Source organism: Vanessa tameamea, chromosome 5, assembly GCF_037043105.1.
Source record: "Vanessa tameamea isolate UH-Manoa-2023 chromosome 5, ilVanTame1 primary haplotype, whole genome shotgun sequence".
Taxonomy (NCBI): Eukaryota; Metazoa; Arthropoda; class Insecta; order Lepidoptera; family Nymphalidae; genus Vanessa; species Vanessa tameamea.
The window spans coordinates 2,962,119-2,982,129 of NC_087313.1; the positions used below are offsets into that span (position 1 = coordinate 2,962,119).

At 35.2% G+C, this 20,011-nt stretch overlaps 2 protein-coding genes across 2 annotated transcripts; one reads left to right on the plus strand and one right to left on the minus strand.

Annotated features, from left to right (window-relative positions):
• Window positions 1-35: 35 nt before the first annotated feature.
• LOC113392404 (probable phospholipid-transporting ATPase IIB) lies at window positions 36-16,380 on the plus strand. Its single transcript, XM_026628824.2, has 19 exons — window positions 36-253; window positions 323-425; window positions 809-1,011; window positions 1,190-1,432; window positions 4,030-4,250; window positions 4,873-5,080; window positions 5,929-6,151; window positions 6,823-7,018; window positions 7,492-7,607; window positions 7,942-8,079; window positions 9,178-9,351; window positions 9,944-10,114; window positions 10,202-10,390; window positions 10,619-10,805; window positions 11,265-11,440; window positions 11,902-12,006; window positions 13,131-13,257; window positions 13,652-13,855; window positions 14,077-16,380. Exons 1-19 carry the CDS (start codon window positions 201-203, stop codon window positions 14,211-14,213), a joined length of 3,174 nt encoding a protein of 1,057 aa, XP_026484609.2. The 5' UTR covers window positions 36-200; the 3' UTR covers window positions 14,214-16,380.
• A 1,014-nt stretch (window positions 16,381-17,394) lies between these two features.
• LOC113392715 (uncharacterized) lies at window positions 17,395-19,310 on the minus strand. The gene has a single exon (XM_026629260.2). The coding sequence runs from the start codon at window positions 19,243-19,245 to the stop codon at window positions 17,491-17,493; it is 1,755 nt and encodes a 584-aa protein (XP_026485045.2). The 5' UTR covers window positions 19,246-19,310; the 3' UTR covers window positions 17,395-17,490.
• Window positions 19,311-20,011: the final 701 nt, after the last annotated feature.

The window sequence follows — 20,011 nt, forward strand, 5'->3', positions numbered from 1 at the left end:
GGTGCCTTAGGTGATTTAATTGTGTAGTATTAGTATATTGTAGCTTCTTAATATTGTTTTGTCGTTCGTTTGACAGTTTGTATGTTGTCAAATGAGTAGATACGGTGGTGTTTTTATACAAAGGAAAGAATAAATATTTTAAATTCATTTAATATAATGTATATTGATATAAAATAAAAAAAATATATATCATATGAATTATGGAGACTACTCCGCTTTTGGCACGGCCTAAAAAGAAATCAATATGGTCTAGGTAAGATTGGTTGTTTTGATTTTTTTTTCCAATAACACATCTTTGTTTATCAAAACATTTTAATTTTAGATTCAACTTCTCGAGGTTTCGTAAACGTGAATTATGTTCGAGAGTAATATACTTAGGACAATTGCCTGAAGAAGAATATCCTTCCAACTATGTTTGTAATCAGGTGAGATTGACCTCGTTCGGTCGCGTGCTTAAAGAATATTCATTCAGATATGGAGAGATCCATATTATGTTATTATGTTTGATCTGTGTATAAATTAAAGTTATTATGTTGTCTATGTTTACCTTTTGTTGGAACATTTTTTATTACAACTTGAAACAATATTAATCATATAAGAACTTCTTCAAACTTTTTGTATGCAAATATGAATTATTTTAAATTATTTAAAGATTCATAATATTGTAATTTAAATAATCTTTATGCTTTTGTTAAATATGTCTCATATCTATAATATGTTCCTATTTTCTTGGATTATTTTAAAAGTAAATTGTATAAGTATTAAGAGAGTTGTATGTGTCATAGTAATGTTGTATCTTTTATTTTAGAAATACAACATCATCACATTCCTTCCAATTGTTCTGTTTGAACAGTTCAGGTTTTTCTTGAATCTATATTTCTTGGTGATGGCTATTAGCCAGTTCATTCCCAGTATTAGAATTGGATACTTGTATACTTATTGGGGACCTCTATGTTTTGTCCTCGCTGTCACACTCTTCAGAGAAGCTATTGATGACTTTAGAAGATACAGGTAAGTTGTAATTTGCATAAAATTACTGTTAAAACAGTCTTTTAAAAAAAGAATAAGTCATCCTGACACTGCTATAAACAACATATATATTAACATAAATATAGATCATATTTATTTGAGGACTAAAAATCAGTAACTATGAACACTGCAACAATCAGTTTTGAAATAATTATTACAGACGAGATAAGGAAGTAAACAGGCAGCGATATGAACGCATAGTATTAGACTCCGATATAAACGGATACCGACCATTCATCACGGAACATGTTCCTGCATCAACACTGCGTGTGGGTGACATTGTAATGCTCCACAAAGGGCAACGAGTACCCGCTGACATGATTTTACTTCGAACTAATGAGACTATGGGAACAGTTTTTATAAGAACTGATCAGCTTGACGGTGAAATAGATTGGAAATTAAGGTAAATAATTTTGTCATAGTATTAGAATTTGTTTATTCTTAATGAGCAAAACTGTCGGTAGACTTTTATAACATTTAAAAAGAATAAAAGATAGAAACGACTAATAAGTGATTCATAAGAAAGTCTTAATTATCTGTTTGTTAAAAAAGTAATCTGTTGTTATGTGTAGTTGTTGTGACATACATTCAAAGAGAATTGTTTTTTTTTTATTAGCGAAAGTACTCAATGTATTAAATTATAACATATTACAGTCATATTAATTACTCAGTTTGTGAACTTTCAATATTGAATTACAATTTCCACTACGAATCTATGACGTAAATTGTAATTCAATGTAAATAGATTTGAAACTTAATTGAGTCCAAATAGCGATGTTTTTATCGAATCGGAAAGCAGAGCATACATCTTTAATCTTTTACGGGTCACAGATACGACTAAACAGGTTTTATTTAAAACCAGATTGTTATCTAACTAATAAGAGTTCAGATGAGTTTATTTCTAATCAACGCTAATTTATTCATTATAGCTTTTGTTGTCATTAATTTCCGTACATTGGAATTTTAAAGTGTACCAACTGTTCTGCGCGGATTCTCTTGTGTTACTGATCCGCCACTTGTGGGCAGGGTGGCTATAATCTTAATAAATAGGCTATCTAACGAAAAAAAAAACTTGTAATTAATACGTAGCTATGTAAACTAATATTATGCCTTCAAAATTAAATAGAGCCTGTAATTTCGACCGTACCGTTCAATCTCCATCGTGTCATCTTGATCGACATTGAACGTGACATTGGCGAAATAATCTGTGGCCTCTTGGCGCAAATAAAAGCCCTACAAAATAAAAAAAAAGTATATATAATAGGTAGACTGTAAAAGCGAAGAACGCGTTGAAAAAAAAATACGCACACTAGTAAATTAGAATGAAGTTTCACGAGTGTCTAGCGTACCTGTCACGCACACCAAGATAATAAAGTTGCGGGTCAACTTTATTTGTTTTAGTTCTTTCGTAGTGTGACACGCTATCTAAATATATTAATAATCAAAGAATTTAATACATAGTAGATATTTCGATTAGCGTGTTCAAGCAAATAAACTCCACAGATTTATGATATTTATACATACATATGTGTAATAAAAAAGTTAATTGCATAATTAATCGTAATTACTATTATATTACCCGATACATTTTAATGATAATGTCAAATCTCAGCTAAGCTCTTGAAATGTTAAAAATGAAATAAATTAGTGAATCAAACATTTGAAACACGAATCGATTTTATATGTGTCATTTTTGCAATTTTTTATGTAGCTGTAAAATGGAAATTAAACTACTGTTTCTTAAAATATATAAACAATACAGAATATTGAAAAATTGTACTAAAATAATTCCTAAACATGTTCCAGTCAAACTTGTGACCGGGAATCTTATATTCATGGAAATTTCCGTTGTGAAAGATATTTAGATGAAACTGCTTTTATGTACAAAAAATATCGTATCAGACTTTGATGCTTAACGCTAATAAAACGTATTTTTAGGCAAATATTAGGAAATATTATAAAATTGTTAATTTTAACATTTACATATAATATTATAAGCAATAATTTAAAAAAAGCGCCACTAAAGCTGTTTTCACGTTTGTACATTTTTTTGCGTTCACCTGAACGTTGACACGTGGACATTCCAACGGAAACCTTATCTCTTAGAAATTCAATATTCCAGAATGATATGCATGTGACATTGCTTGTTATTTAAATCGCATCATTTGAAACGTAATGCTAATTCGTAAATATGTAAATATATTAAGTATGTATCTATACACTCTGTACTATGTATGAAGTTATGATATTGTTTGTTTGAACAATGCGTTCAACAATGTCTTCAGATTAATCTCAATACCAACATGGACAATTAAAAAATAAAATATTCTTACAGTCGCATACGATGTGAAACGTCTGATACCTCAACCAATGGTAATAAACAAAATTAACATTATATCCTCTCGGAGTATGAGTTGGTACCGTCTGGCGGCTAACTCTAGCACCAGATGCGCTCATTGGTAAAATCAAATAGCGCGCTTTACCGGATTCCTGTTACACAATACCGTCCCTTTTTAAGAACTCACTCCCACACATTGCGGAAGGAAAGATGTCGCACATCAATTATATTTTGCGTTAGATAGTCTATCTACTGAGTATGAGACTCACAAAAGCAGTAAAAATCAATGAATTTGTTGTTTGTTCAGTTCTATAAATTTTTATCGATGGGTTTCCCACTTCTCAGAATAACAATGTTTATTACCATTCGTTTTATTATGAATGAAAATAACCTCTTTGTACACACACACACACAGTCATAGTCGGCTTATAGATATGAGTAGTTAGTATATTATACAAATGTATTTGAATATAAATACAAATTAAAATTCAAATAAGTATTAGGCATTTTTTTGGAACGAAGTTCTCTTAATTATATTTCTTCATATACTCATTAGAAATAACTATGAACTGTACAACAAACTGACATTTATCGTACACACATTCGAAGTAAAAATAAAATTTAAGTGATCTCGATTAAAATATTTTCTTCTATTTTTCAAGAATACCACTGCCTTCGACACAAAAACTTCCGACCGACGCTCATTTGCTCGACATAAATGCCCAACTATTCGTCGAGAAGCCAGAGAAAGATATACATTCGTTTATCGGCACGTGCACCCGCCTGGACGAAGAGGAGAGCGACTCCTTGGACATCGAGAACACGCTGTGGAGCGGCTGCGTCGTAGCCTCGGGACAAGCTACCGGACTTGTTATTTACACAGGTAATGTGTAATTAACTTTCAACAATCTGATATAATGGTTCAAATTTTGAAAACTCGCCAAGGCTTAAGATGCGCAGAGTTAGATTCTGTGTTTTGTAGAAGGATGATGTGTGCGCTTGTACGAATTGATTGTTTGTAAACTCCGATCCAATTTAATCCGACACGTAATAGAACTTAATACTGTGTTTGACATCATTTTCTTTAGTCTTTTAGAGTTGTAATATAAGTATGTGATATTCTAAAAAAAACCACAAGATACATCTGCATACATCCCAACCGTTGAGGCTCTAAACGCGAATTGCCTTTACAAACAAGGTTAATTCAATAAGATTTAATCTTTATTTTTACCGACAACTCACACGGGCCGCCTGTCCAGGTACGGCGTCGGTGTATTCACTTGTTGAAATTAGCGTCCACGAGCAACACAATGCGTTCGCAGAATAGTCGCCAAATTAGCGATTCGCAGCATGCTCACACGATTCACTAAACAAAGATAAATTCAGAAAGGTCATAGAATGTTTGAATAGATCGAAATCAAGAAAAAAAAAGTGTTTACAGAATTAAGCAGCTTCATTCCTTTACATCGATAGACAATGTATGTAACCCTTGTCACATCCTGCAGGCAGTGAGACTCGTAGTGTCATGAACAACGCGACGCCTCGTTCGAAAGTCGGCCGGCTAGATCTACAAATCAACGATTTCACGAAGGTGTTGTTCGTGGCCACGATGTTCATATCCCTCCTACTCATCGTGCTGAAGGGATTCGACGGGCCGTGGTACTGGTTCATGTTTAGATTCGTACTTCTCTTCTCGTATATCATACCTATAAGGTGAGTTGAAGTTCCTCTCATTTGTTTTCGTATAGCCTCCCTTACTCCCTTTTTTAATTATTTATGTAAAACGATTGTTTTGTTACTGTGTACACTAAAATTTTCAACTAAATTTGGATGCCTTCTACAGTTTTGATTTTTAAAATTATGATTCTTGTTGATTTATTATATAAATTATCATATATGGATAAGAAATGACGATATTGCTCCAAAAGCGTAACAAGAGCGCAATAGTCTAGCGATTTAAAATTGTCGCTGGTTCGATCCGCTGGTTGTCCCCACTCCTAGCATAAGCTTAAAGCTTAATTGGAGAGACAAATAGGAATATTAGTAATTCCTTATGAATATTGAACATTGCTACATCATCCTCCTGCCCTTAACCCAATTTACTTGGGGTCAGCGCAGCATGTCTTCCCTATCTGACGTCATCTCACAAGTAACATTCCTTCTAGCCATGTCGTCTTTCACACAATCCATCCATCTTTTCATAGATCGTCCCCTTCCTCTATATCAATTCACGTTCATGCCCAAGACCTTCCTCACAGTATGTTCCTCATTCTTTCGCATAGCACGCCCATACCATGACAGCCGCCTTCCACATAACTTTTCGGCTATCGGTGCTACTTTCAAACTTCCTCTTATGTAGTCATACTTTACTCTATCCATTTGAACATTGCTACAAAAAAAAAAACAAAAAGATCAATCGGAGTTAATAGTGAAACTGTCATTATGATGTTTACTATATCAATGTTACTAAAATACGTTGTAAATTAATTATTTAATAAATTACAACAAAATACTTTTTTTTAAAATAAGTTCTCATATTATCGTATAAAAATTGTCTACAGTCTGCGAGTTAATTTAGACATGGGCAAGGCGTTCTACTCCTGGACGATCCAACGTGATAAAAATATTGAAGGCACCGTCATGCGTTCCACCACCATACCCGAGGAACTCGGCCGGATACAGTATCTGCTGGCAGATAAAACAGGAACATTGACTAAGAATGAAATGGTCTTCCAGAAACTTCACCTCGGAAACGCCCTTTTTGATAAGAATAATTTTTATGAGGTAAATTGTATGAACTTTTATGAAGACAAGTTTTTAAAAATGAACGAATGTTTTTTAGTTTAGTTTTACTTCACGAGCTAAAATGTCTGGAAATGTTGATGTATATGTGAAATATGATCGCACTCATATAATCACGAGATTTGTTAAGGACACTGTGTTTGATAATATTTTACTTGTAATTAAGTCACAAGTCATTTGCGAAAAAATAAACATTTATTATTATCGATTTTATTGTTAATCTAATTTTGGATGACAAAAGAAACTGGCTGAGTTTCTTTCAACTGTTTGACGTATTTTTTTTCGATCCTGTGGTAAATTTTTGATACTTAATACTAATATTTTATATTCAGTATAGATTTAGACATATCACATCATACCCACAAACGACAATATTTTGTGTTGGCATGTACGGGCTTAAAGGGTGAATGAGTTGGAACGCACCAAAGACAACAATTAATTATCAAAATGGCTTGTCTGCATTGATGAATTAATATTCCTAGAGGACGATACTTTTTCAATGTAGTTTTCCATCTTTACATTTCAATTGAAAAGTTCATAACATATTTTTATATAAAGGAACACCGAATTGTATTCGTTATTTATATACATAAATTTGAAACATTATATTGATGGAGAAATGTTAATAGTGTTAAAAATGCTATTGACTATAGGTGGAAGCGTTCCTAACACAACACATCACCAACGACGCGGCGGGGCCCGCGCCGCCCGCGGGGGACGCGGGGGACGCGCCGCCCGCGCCGCCCGCGCCGCGGCACGTGTGGCAAGCGGTGCTCGCGCTGGCGCTGTGCCACAACGTCACGCCCGTGTACGACGTGGACGACCAGCGGGCTGATGAGGCGCAGTCGGGTAATTTTGCCGTCGGCCGACGCAGTATTTGCACCTTGTTGGTAATACAAGAGCCGAGATGGCCCAGTGGTTAGAACTTAGAACACGTGCATCTTAACCGATGATTTCGGGTTCGAACCCAGGCAGGCACCACTGAATTTTCATGTGCTTAATTTGTGTTTATAATTCATCTCGTGCTCGGCGGTGTAGGAAAACATCGTGAGGGAACCTGCATGTGTCTAATTTCAACGAAATTCTGCCACATGTGTATTCCCCCAACCCGCATTGGAGCAGCGTGGTGGAATATGCTCCAAACCTTCTCCTCGAAGGGAGAGGAGGGCTTCTCCCAGCAGTGGGAAATTTACAGGCTGCTAATGTATGTAAAATGTAAAAATGGTAATACAACAGGGGTCATCGAGTTATGGTTCGCGGCCTCGAACTGAAAAAATGTAAATTATATTAAGGACACTAGTAACAGTTTCTTTGCTACGTAGATATGGGCAGTTCCGTAATGTCCGAGAGTTGCGGTGGCGCAGTTCCGCAGCAACAGCTGTGCGACTATCAAGCGGCCAGTCCGGACGAAGTTGCACTTGTCAAGTGGACTGATATGGTATTTATTATAATATATAAGTTTTTCAGACGTCCGTTGTGGTCCATAGAGACGATAAGTTTGCAGTCAGAATGGTTATAATTACTTCTATACTTGACTGATCACGTACCAATTAAATGGTTTATATTTGCATTAAATTGGTTGGTAATTATTTAGATAATTTGTATTTTTGTCACATATCCTTTAATCGGCTGTTGAAAGTGATGTTACAAAAGTAGTTTAAGTATCGTTCATGTGTAAATAATTCACAACTAAAAAACAAGTAAGTATATATAAAAACTATTTAAAAACAGATATAATATCATATTCATCGTTATAATTTTTTTCCTAACAGATGGGCGTGTCCCTCTACAGACGTGACTTGCACAATATATCACTGAAACTTCGTGCCGCCAACGAGATCGTGTCCTACAACATACTGCAGCTATTCCCCTTCACCAGCGAGAGCAAGATGATGGGTATCATTGTTCAGGTACGTGTTAATTTAAATTAAATAATTTAATACCAATGATATTTCTGATGGAAGAGTTTTAATATCCAATTTTATTAAAAATACATTTTATCTAAACAAAAAGCATATTATAGAGCAAATAATAATACGTGTATATGCACACAGATGCTAATCTTCTTCCTCTTATAATTCCGACTCCAGACTGTTATTTAGAACAGTTCCTAAGAAGAACTCTGTGTAGTTTATACTGATAAAAATTGTTTCTTTTTTAAATGATTACATTGAACTTCTTATGGGAGGATAAACCGCTTCGTTACGTAACGCGTTACGCTGCCAGTCTGTTTGTCTTCCCTTTCTCTTACGCATACGGCAGCGGTAGGCAGGCAATAATTATACTAATAATGTACATATACAAAATGTTTTTTACATAAAATTTTCTCGCAAGATTATTTCTGAGTCTGTGACATATTATATTAATGACGGTTCAACTATACAAGGAGTAAAGAGCATACGTGATCTTGGCGATATACTTGATAGTACATTGAGTTATAGGCTACATGTTGATCATATAATAAAAAAAGCATCTAAACTATCTGGATTTATTACTAGACAAAAATATTTAAACAGCCGAGTGTTGCTATTCTTTTATTCAATAGCTCAGTTCGAAATATCCTGGAATATTGTAGTGTAGTATGGAGCCCTTGCTATCAGGTTCACATTCATAGACTTGAACGTGTTCAAAAGAGATTTTTATATCATCTCACTTACAAAATTCTAATGTACATATTAAAAATTAGACCTAAGAATAAAAAATGTTTATAATCAATAAAACATTTTGTTATTAAACAACCTTTCCTAAAATTATCATAATATAAATAAAATTTCAATAATAACCTAATCTTTTCTCAAGTTAAACGATTTAAATACTAAATAGTTCAACTTAGATTAGTTTAAGTTATCACTTCTGCCGGGCGTCCCGAGACGCACACGTATTTTTTCATTTCCATTTAAATTTGGTTTTCGAGATTTGCTTATATAAGCTAGTCAAAGGCGTAATTGTAAAATAAAATATTTATATTTTACGTAAATCAACATGCTATCGGTGTTTTTTTGTTACAGGAAGAAAACTCTCAAGCAATAACTTACTACGTAAAGGGGGCTGACGTGGCACTGTCCAAGCTCCTGAACTCATCCTGGCTGTCGGCGGAGTGTACGAAGCTAGCGGCCGAAGGTCTTCGCACGCTGGTCGTCGCCAAGAAGACTCTCACAAAGAACGAGTACTTGGAGTTTGAGGTAAATTATATTTAACATGGCGACTGTACGATTATCGATATTCATTTAAGATTCGATTTTTCTATTCCTCAGACCAATTTTTTAAACGCATGTCTATAAACTAGATAGAAATTTCAGACTAACGCATCGAGAACTTTCATTTTCCGATATTTTGACCTAGGATTTTTATAGCCTCTTATAATAGCTTTAAAATTTACATATAATTACTAACCTTAAGTCCTTATATATATAAAAATATGATTTAAAAATAGTTACTGCATACACCTTGACCACGTGGAATGGTGGCAATCGCAATTATGATGCTCTGGGCAAAAAAAGAATCAGCGCTTCTGTGACCAGTGGAGGCGATAAGGGGAGGTGTTATACTTTTAATAAGGCTTGTTGCACTACCACTCCAAGGTCCAGGTGTTTCAATAGCAAACGGGACAAAAACATAATTCGGAATAAGACACGAATATTTGGATCGCTCGTTCGCTTCCAACCAACGTCAGCCCATCGGGTCTCGTACCATCATCGGGACTAATTCCACGGGGCCCCGTAAGAGCCAATGAAGAGTAAATGAAATCCCCCTACTGCGGGGCTCCGTGCGCAGAGCGAGTACAAGGAGGCGCGGCTGAGCGTGACGGCGCGCGCCGAGCGCACGGCGGCGTGCGTGGCGCGGCTGCAGCGCGGCCTGGCGCTGCTGGCGCTCACGGGCGTGGAGGACCGCCTGGCCGAGCGCGTGCCGCAGACGCTGGCGCAGCTGCGCGCCGCCGGCGTCAAGGTGCTTTATTACTTTACGAAATTATTCGAACAGTTTATTTACCCCTTGGAGCGTAACTAACGATGTGCGTGTTCGCGTGGGGCGTAGATCTGGATGCTGACGGGCGACAAGCTGGAGACGGCGCTGTGCATCGCGCGCTCGCTGCAGCTGGGCGGCGGCGCGCGCTGGCTGGCGGCGCCCGAGTGCGGCTCGCGCCGCGCCGCCTACGCGCTGCTCGACTCGCTGGCCGCCGACGCCGACCGCACCGACCTCATCCTCGAGGGGGAGACGCTCGAGGTGATACTCCGATACCGGACCGTTAGCCGGACCTGGCATAAGAAGCCGCTATCATTTATAAAAGAGGAGAATGAAAGAATTATTGAGCGGTCCTCTCGTCGCACGATTCAATAGTTAAAATGCAATATTCATAAAAAATACAGCTTCAATTATGATTTATCATTATTCCTATATATACTGATGATTTCCAATTCGGAGGTAGACCCACATTGCATATTTATCACATAGGTATGTCTTCGGTCGTACGAGGAGGAGTTCGTGGAGTTGCTGTGCAAGTGCTCGGGAGTGGTGGTGGCGCGCTGCTCGCCCACACAGAAGGCTCGTGTGGCGCGGTTGTTGCGCGCACGAGGGCTCGTCGTGGCCGCCGTGGGAGATGGTGGGAACGACGTTGCCATGATACAGGAAGCGGACATGGGTGAGTGGGTAAAGCGTGAGGGGATGACGGGGATACAGGATGAGCATCAGTTAAACTTATCGTTTGTTTCGTCGAGAATATTCTTATCAAAGTTTTTAATGTACAATATATTTTAGCAGAGCTTCTATTTTCTTTTCTTTTCTGTAGAATTAAAATTAATTCAATTATGTTAATTTATTCAATACTCCGAATCGTGCACGCGTGCAATAAATGATTAGTTATTTGTCAATATTTAAGCGCGAATGAGATAGTCGAGTCAACGAGCCGATCGTACAACCGGCAAGTAGGCAGTTCCTCAGTAAAAAGTGTTAGGGATACCTCTAATCTTTTAGTCGTATGTTGGGCCCTAGCGACCGCGCCACGGTACATTTCTGCATTTGAATACTTCGGTACACTTATGAGATCGTTGAACGACAAAAGCAGTCGCGTCGACAAGGTAAGAGCCCGGCCCGTCCGCAGGCGTGGGCATCGCGGGCGCGGAGGGGCGCGCGGCGTCGCTGGCGGGCGACGTGAGCGTGCGCGCCTTCGCGAGCCTGGCGCGCCTGCTGCTGCTGCACGGCCGCCGCTCGCTCATGCGCTCCGCCGCGCTCTGCCTCTTCATCGTGCACCGCGGCCTCATCGTCTCCACCATGCAGGTGCGCCCCGGCAGGACCGAACCACCTGCCTCCTAGCCTTGGCTCTTGAGATAAGGTCTCCCCTCATACTGCCCTCGAGGTCGAGTCCGGAAGAATATTGACCACTAATCGGTTCTGTCGTTAATCAAATTTCTTGTCATTTATTTTAATGATTATTATAATATCCCTATTTGTTATTAATTCTCAACCTCCAACACCATATTTCACATATTAGTAACTATGAATAGAAATTGTATTTATAGTCATATATTTTGAAATATCTTAATATTATTTATTATCAATTCGATACAGAGTCTTGGTCCCTAAGTCCTATGCTGATCGAGAAAATTAATCTTTATAGGTTTTTGTAGATGTTTTAAATAAATTACAACATTAAGTCGGTAATAAAAATCCAGTATTCAGTTAAGATATACCCACGTAGTAGTATGTCGTAGTAGTTGTATGTTTTTCTCTTTTTCTAGGCTGTGTTCTCCGTAGTATTTTACTTTTCGTCAGTATCACTCTACCCTGGATTCCTTATGGTCGGTTATGGCACTGTTTTCACCATGCTGCCAGTATTTTCATTAGTAAGTCACCTATCACATAATATAATTTTGTATGCCGTGCTTTGACCATAGACTATGAATTTATCACAACCGGTTAATCAAACGTTGTAGTTCCAAGCTAAACATATCGACGGCGTATTAACTATTAAGCGAGATCGAGTGTTTTAATTATATGATGTGAATTTAAACAGATTATCGAGTGTAATGTCATACAATTAAAACGAATTTAAACGAGAATTATAAGTGCAAACTTTCAAGTGAAACTGTTTTTTGGCATTCGGTTTTTATCTTCATTGTATTTGTCGTCATAATGTTTACAGGCACTTTTTTATAACTTTACAGTTATTTTGGCTGTTTGCATACAGGTTTTGTTTCTTAAATAAAATAAACTGTACACTGTACAGTCTGTAATTTTAGTATACTAGAAAAGTATTTGTAAAGCCTATTCCAATCGAAGGGGTAAATATAAGCATACCTTAAATAACTTAGCTTAAGTATATTTTACCCTACAAACAGTTCTCGTTCAATAGATCTTTTAATTATAATACAATTCTTCATAACTATTTTTGTATATTTAATTATACTTCCACAGCTCTGATAACTTTGCTTGATGCTCTGATAAATTTACTCTGATAACAAAACATTAATATTCGCGAATCCATTCAAGATTTCAACCAATGAAATCGCGACAGTTCATTGTCAAATATATTTATTTGTTTTCTTTACTCTTCTTGTGGTTGAAATGGTCATGGAACAAAGTTATCCTCTTATCAAATCAAATCAAATCAAAATATACTTTATTTAAGTAGGCTTTTACAAGCACTTTTGAATCGTCATTTAACAAACTATTTAAAATAAAGCTACCACCGGTTCGGAATATAGATTCTACCGAGGAGAACCGGCAAGAAAGTCAGTAGTTACTCTTTTTCAACATCTAAAAATACAGTCATGTTAGTTAAATACAATTATATATGTATGTTATGTCTCCTGCCTGGAAGTCAACAAGCATGAAGGCAACATTGGCTCAAAATTTAAATAGCCAAAAGAGGAAGCACTTGCAAGCAAGCACCTTTGAGGTTCTATATAAATAGTAATAGTATTCTCCCTTCCATATATCGAAATAATATCTTATTATGTTTTCAAAGGTATTGGATAAGGATATATCAAGTACAACAGCACTGAGGTACCCACAACTATACAAACAGTTGACGAAAGGACGACAACTATCGTACAAAACGTTTTACATATGGATCGGGATATCTATTTATCAAGGTAAACATTTGGAAAACTATGCTTATTTTTGTAAACTATACCCTTACGATTGACTCAAATATGCCTGATGGTCAGTACTAAGATGTTGTCTAAGATGGTAATCACATGCCTAAATATGCCTATTCATTCTTGAGATACATTTCGAAATGAAGTATGAGAAATTTGGAAGCAAAACCCTTCGTGCGACTTAAGGTCGATGACGTCAAAGTGCACCTATTTGTCGATGGTAAAGGATGTATTGAGTCAAGTAACTTTTGTACATACTCTTCAAAGAATAACCTTTTGAAAACCTACTGGCAAGTTTTACTTCGATGTTCAAAACTGTGAAATTTGGATTTAATTGGTGATGATAACATAGTGGCTAAAATCATCAAATCTCATTATATATTCGCAGGTGGTGTAATAATGTACGGAGCGCTGGTCCTATTCGAAGAGCAGCTGATCCACATCGTAGAGATCAGCTACACGGCGCTAATCCTGACGGAGTTGATCATGGTGGCGCTGACCGTAGACACCTGGCACCGCCTCATGATCCTCGCGGAACTGATCAGTCTTCTCATGTACACCGCCACGCTGCTCATCTTTACCACCTACTTTGGTATATATAATGTTTATAAATAAGCGAAACTATATTTGTAGTACAACTATAGTTAAGAGATTGAAGTATACAACTTAATTCAACTCATACATTACGCTAGATGCCAATTAATGTACAATACAATTTAAAAAAAAATGCTTTTTTACTAAATACATTTATTACAATGTGTTTATTGACAACATTACAAATCTAGTTATTAATCATACTTTCCCGTCAAACAGACGCAGATTTCATAAGACACTGGGACTTTTGGTGGAAAGTAACAACGATAACACTCGTGTCCTGCTTGCCGCTGTACATCGTCAAGCACATGCACCGGAAGTGGAGCAACCGCCAGTACAAAGACATACAGAAATAACGTAACTACTATTATTAGTCATTTATAAGTAACATTTTGAACAAATTAGTCTTACATTTCTAACCTTTATATTGTACGTATGTTAGGGTGGTACTAGACCGGTTGATCGATTATCGATAATTGTTGAAAAGACCCACATTGATACACGGTCGATCGATGTCTGATCGACGTTTTGTCGAACAGTATCTGTTGATCAGCAAAAGCTACTATAACCTATTCCAATCAAAGTAGGAATAAAGATAAACAAACCTTAGAATAACGAATTTCATACGATTGGCTAGTAACTCAGCGAGATTGTGCGCTACTAAGAGTTTATGATTAATATATCTTTGTTTATAATACAATACTATTACACTTACAACTACTTATATCTACTTTAATTTTACTTCAAAAATTCCGATAACAGTTTCGTCTATGTTCAAAACGCATTTTTTCGCAAATCCACAGTGAATATCATAGATTAATCAAGCTCTCGACCAATGATATCGCGTCAATTTGCTGTCAAATGTTTATTTAGCTTTTCCTCTTATGGTTGGAATAGAGTATAGATAAATCTATAGATCGGTGTGATAACACCCTTATATTTGTTTTTATTTATATCCCCTTCGTTAATCTTTAGTATTAATCAAATAGTATTGGGCGTAGATTTATTTTCTTTCTAATTTAATTTCTACCGTATTCTTTGTAAGTATTATGTTCAAAATGTAACGACGAAATATAAATCTGATTTTATTAATATTATTATCCATTTGTGATATAAGAAAATTATTTAATGTGTTCAAAATTATATTCACAAATTTTAAGTGACAATTGCTATAATATTCAGTGCCTTTTATTGTCAGTATTCTAAAGTTATATATTGATAAAACGACATCTTTATTATTTGAAAATAAAATTTTGTCAGAAAGTATTTTCCTTTGTCGTAGTTTTTCTAGGTTTCTCTGCACTCCATGATGTTTCAAAAACGGTTATTTGCCCATCGATATTTATATTCATTATAATGAAATAAAAGTCTATAACTTTTCAACTTGGACAGCAATAATATTTTTATTAATTTGCTTTTATAATTTATAGTAGTACTAAGGACTCGGTACCCAAGCGCGTAAGACGCGGAAGCAGGATAGTATGTTCGACGGCATATGGCGCTCTTTGTCGCACTTTTACCTTATGGAACGCCGAAGAGACGCTCCACGCTCGTATTGATTTAATGTTACGATAAAAAAAGAAATAGTGTTAAGAAATGAAATCATCATTATAATTTGGTATCGTTCAAATATAAACATTAGATTATAAATGGTTGAACTTAGTTGTAGTAACTGTTTTATAATTATTCTGAAATCAAAAACAGTTATATTCAAACATGCCAATAACATAATAAGAAATTGATCCGAGGCGCCATGCAATTAGTCGCAACACACAAACGCATTGAGCATACTGACAAAGGCAGTTATTTAAACTGCGGGCAGCGAGTCTTTAAATATTATATAAATTTTCCTTTGCATAAATAATTATCCAAGTGACCAAAATATTTAATGTATCATTTTCACTTTATAATAAAACAACAATGATTCTAATTGTTGGGATAAGAATCTATTATATTCATTCTTAATATTTGAATGTATTTTATTGATAGAATCATAATTAAATCAGAATATACATTCTATGAAAAGAGTACCTAGTTAAGGCAGTGTTTATGATGTTTTATGCTAAAATTTTAGTGACAATAAACAGATCAATCTTCTCAGCATAAAATATCTGTTCGTCAAGAATATTTTTTTCTTTTTGTTTTGGATCAAAAATGTTTTACTTTTGTCTTAGTTTTGCGATATCGTTTGATCTTGAACTGTACACTTAAATTTATTTTTGTTATAAATTTAGATGTTAGATATTAAATGAAATATTACTGTGATTACAATATTCGATATATAGTTGTAAGGACAACTTATTCCATAATATATTAATGTAAGTAATTAATGACAGTTATCAAGGTACAAAGTGTGTTATTTGTGATATGTATATTTATTTGATAGTTTATAAATGCGTTAGAGATTTATTTTTTTTGTTTAAAGTATTTATTTATTGTCATTATATCAACTATTTTATTTTACGTTACTCTCGTGACGTTTGTGTATGACACAGTACCTAATAAAATATTAATAATAACGTATTCGTTTCATTGTAATCATAAGGCCGGTACCACACTGATCAGAATATGTTGTGACGAATGTGTGCTATGGTAAGTTATATTTTAAAACGTCTCATAATACCAAATAAAATAAATTGTAATTTTTTAGAAGATAAGCAGATAGGATTCATATTTTTAGACTTAAAATTCGTTTAATATAGCTTTTCTTTTACTTCTTATCCAGTTGGTGGTAAAATAAACTTATGTTTATATAAGCACACCCGATAAAACAAATGAAACAAACTAAGACCATGTATGTAGGTTTGTATTGTATATGTAAAAGGTCGCGTTGTATTTGTGAGAAAATTTGAAACGCTAAAAAAAACAAAATATGTAGCAGAACCGGATACATTACGAACCGGTGGTAATTTTACTGTATAATGACGATTCAAAAGTGCTTGTAAAAGCCAACTTGAATATCAGTTGTGATTTTTTTGTCTTTCGTTTAAGACTCAGAGTAATTACTCAAAGACGTATTTTGTACTAGCTGAACCTTTGGCTTTACCCGCGCATTATTTATAGGGTAATTTAAAAAAAGTAGCCTATGTTCTTTCCAAGGACTCAAATTGCGTCCATACCAAATTTCATCTACAACAGAACAGTGTTACTTTCATTGCATTTATAATAATAGTAAACATAGTACAGATGTATCGCTATAAACATATATACACGAACAAATCGCAATACGAGTATGTCTCTATACACTGAAAGATTTCTGCTAAGGAAAAGGTTCGGGGTGAGACTATTATGATATGTGAGTATTATAATATTATGAAATATCCTCTCAGGATACGCTCACGCTCCCACGGATCATTTTGCAAGTGTCTTTTTAAAAAATGACCTTATACGATTTCTGTTGTTAACTTCTATTGTTACTTAATTTAGTGTATTGGTAACGAAACTCAATACAAGATACTTTTATTTATTATTTATTTATCTATAAATAAGTACAACTAATGAATAATAATTATCTTAACAATTTCAAATAAGCCTTACATAAACAGAATATACCTTAGACAATAGATAGTAATTCTATAAAATCAAATTTCCTAAAAATCATGTATAGATTTTACGAAGAGTAATTGTTCCATTTTACCGTTTCGATGGTGGTGTCGTGTATGAATTGATATCGAGTTCGGTACCAGAAGTAGATTTCGCACGTAGAGAATGTTTTGAGGCCACCCGTCGCGCCCACGCCAGGTCACGAGAGCTTTTGGATTTACGAAATCTGGGTTTCGTACTAGCTGAACTTGCAGAATGTGTTGAAGTGGAGCTACATGAAGCAGTCCAAGAATCTGTCGCGTGTACACCTAGACATGTTTGTTCTGAATTTGTTACCGTACTAGTTGAATACATTGGTACACGAGCTCTAATCTTGGTAAGTTTCTTTTCGATTTTCATTTGAGTAATCGGTGTTTCAATCTTTGGCGGACTCTTTGGTCTCTCTAAATGGTCTTTATCTGTTGTATTATCAATTATTCTACCGCTAGCACTACCAACTATGGCAGAATCTTCACTCGTGCCTTCATTATCACTCATTATTACCGCCATGAGCTTTTCGGTGTTTTCATGCATATCATATACTTTTTGTTTCTTTAAAGATCCAAGAGATATAGACTTTGTTTTAGATGAAGATATTTTAGGGCGTCTTTTTTCAGTAAAATAAACTGCGCTTTGATGAGAAGGCAACATGGCTGGTATATTCGAATCTACTTTTGCATAGGCTACGTCCTTACTTGTCGAAGGACGATGTATACCTCTACAGTGACAACCATCATTATTACCTGTAATATAACTGTAACATATCTGTAGAATACAAATAGCTAATCCTATTATCACTATAACCGCAACGTACATATGTGGTGTCCAATCGGTGTTAATATATACATACGATTCCTTAAGAGTTTTCCAGGGATGCCATTTTATTATTCCAGGATCTTGGATATCGAAAAGGTTTCGTCGATTTAATCCTTTTCCATAATTTTGAACTGCTGCTGCTATTCTTAAAATTCCCCCGTAAGCGGCGTAAAGTTTTTCATCTGTAAGCCGAGGCGCAACATCTCTTTTCATCCAATGCCAAAGATCATTGTTAAAACTTACGAAATCGGAATGACGGCACGAATCTGGTGAGTTGTGTAATATACACTTTGAAACGGCTGTGTAATATTTTAGTAGTATATTTTCTGAGAGTGGTGATACTAAACTAAATAAGCCATTAGATTTCCATGGCAGAGCTACTGCAGATGGTTGGAAATGATCGTCCGTCATTGGAGCTGGTATATGAATACAAGAGTTTGAATCACGTTTTGTCACTAATCGGGCACATGGATCAAATAAATAAGTTGGACCAATTCGAACCTTCTCAACTGTAAAATTTGTGCGTGGTGGCATACTGTCAGATTTTTTCCAACCTATACCTTGCGTATTTAACAATATTTTTAGGTCATCAAAGAAATCATGTAAATCCTTTACATTTCTGTATGAGACATATCCAGCATAGTAAGCAAATCTAGCAGTTGGGAGAATTTCACTCCTCATATGTGCTCCTATGGTGTCCGCTAGTGCTTCTTTAAGAATTTCGACGGTATCCTTATCTGAATTATTATCAACTATTTTAAAGGTATTTCGTAAATACTTTAACGATTCTTTAATATAATTATCGTTAACAATATCTGGTGTAGCAGGTGGTGGCATAACTTCTTCAATTATTTTCCTTACACGTAATTTAGTTAAGTCGCCTTCGCTCCAACAGTTAGCTTGAGCAAGTCGTTTATAAAACAAAGTACTACCAACTCGAGAACATTCTGCTATTTTTATAATTACGAAAACATACATAAAAAATAACATTGCATTTTAAATTTTTGGTTGTTTTTTTAACTGTTTAAAAAAGTATAAAACTCAATAAAATTATGTAAATTATCAACGTCATTTAGTAATATTAGTTGGAAAAGATAAACTAATAAAATATAGGAATATACGTTATGATACCTCTTTTGTTGCTTCTAATTTTTTCGTAATACTTTTTATCTGTTTATACAATATTTTTTAGAATTGTAAATTTTCCGTGAACATATAATCTATTCGTTTTTAATCATCTATATGGGTAATCGTTTTATTCAAAGTTACAAAAACAGTAGAAAACTATTGTTACAAACACAAACTTGTTACTCCTGTTACTCGACTACATAGAGTCAGTAAATCTTTTGTGGGGCAATGTATACGGTTTTACAACAGGATCTCAGTAAGCGTTCAAAATGCTTCTGTTGCCAAATTTAAAAAAAATGTTAAGGAACGCTTGTGTGCAAAAGGGTACTATACAATTAGTGATTTTATGATTGATAGCACACCTTGGGAATGAAACGATCGCCTCCTGGCTATTTCTAATCATATTCAATATATGTACTTAATATGATTGACAAAAAAAAAATTAATTCCTTTCGGCGGTTCTTCTCAGGTCAGGGTGTTTCCTTTTCCAAAGCGGTGGTAGCGGTGGTAGTGTTTAATTTGACTATCAATAAGTATAATGCTTCTATGTTGAATAAAGGAGTTTGAGTTTGTGATTAGTTTAGATTAAAATTTCCTTTAATTTGTTAATATTTCTTTTTAAGGCTTC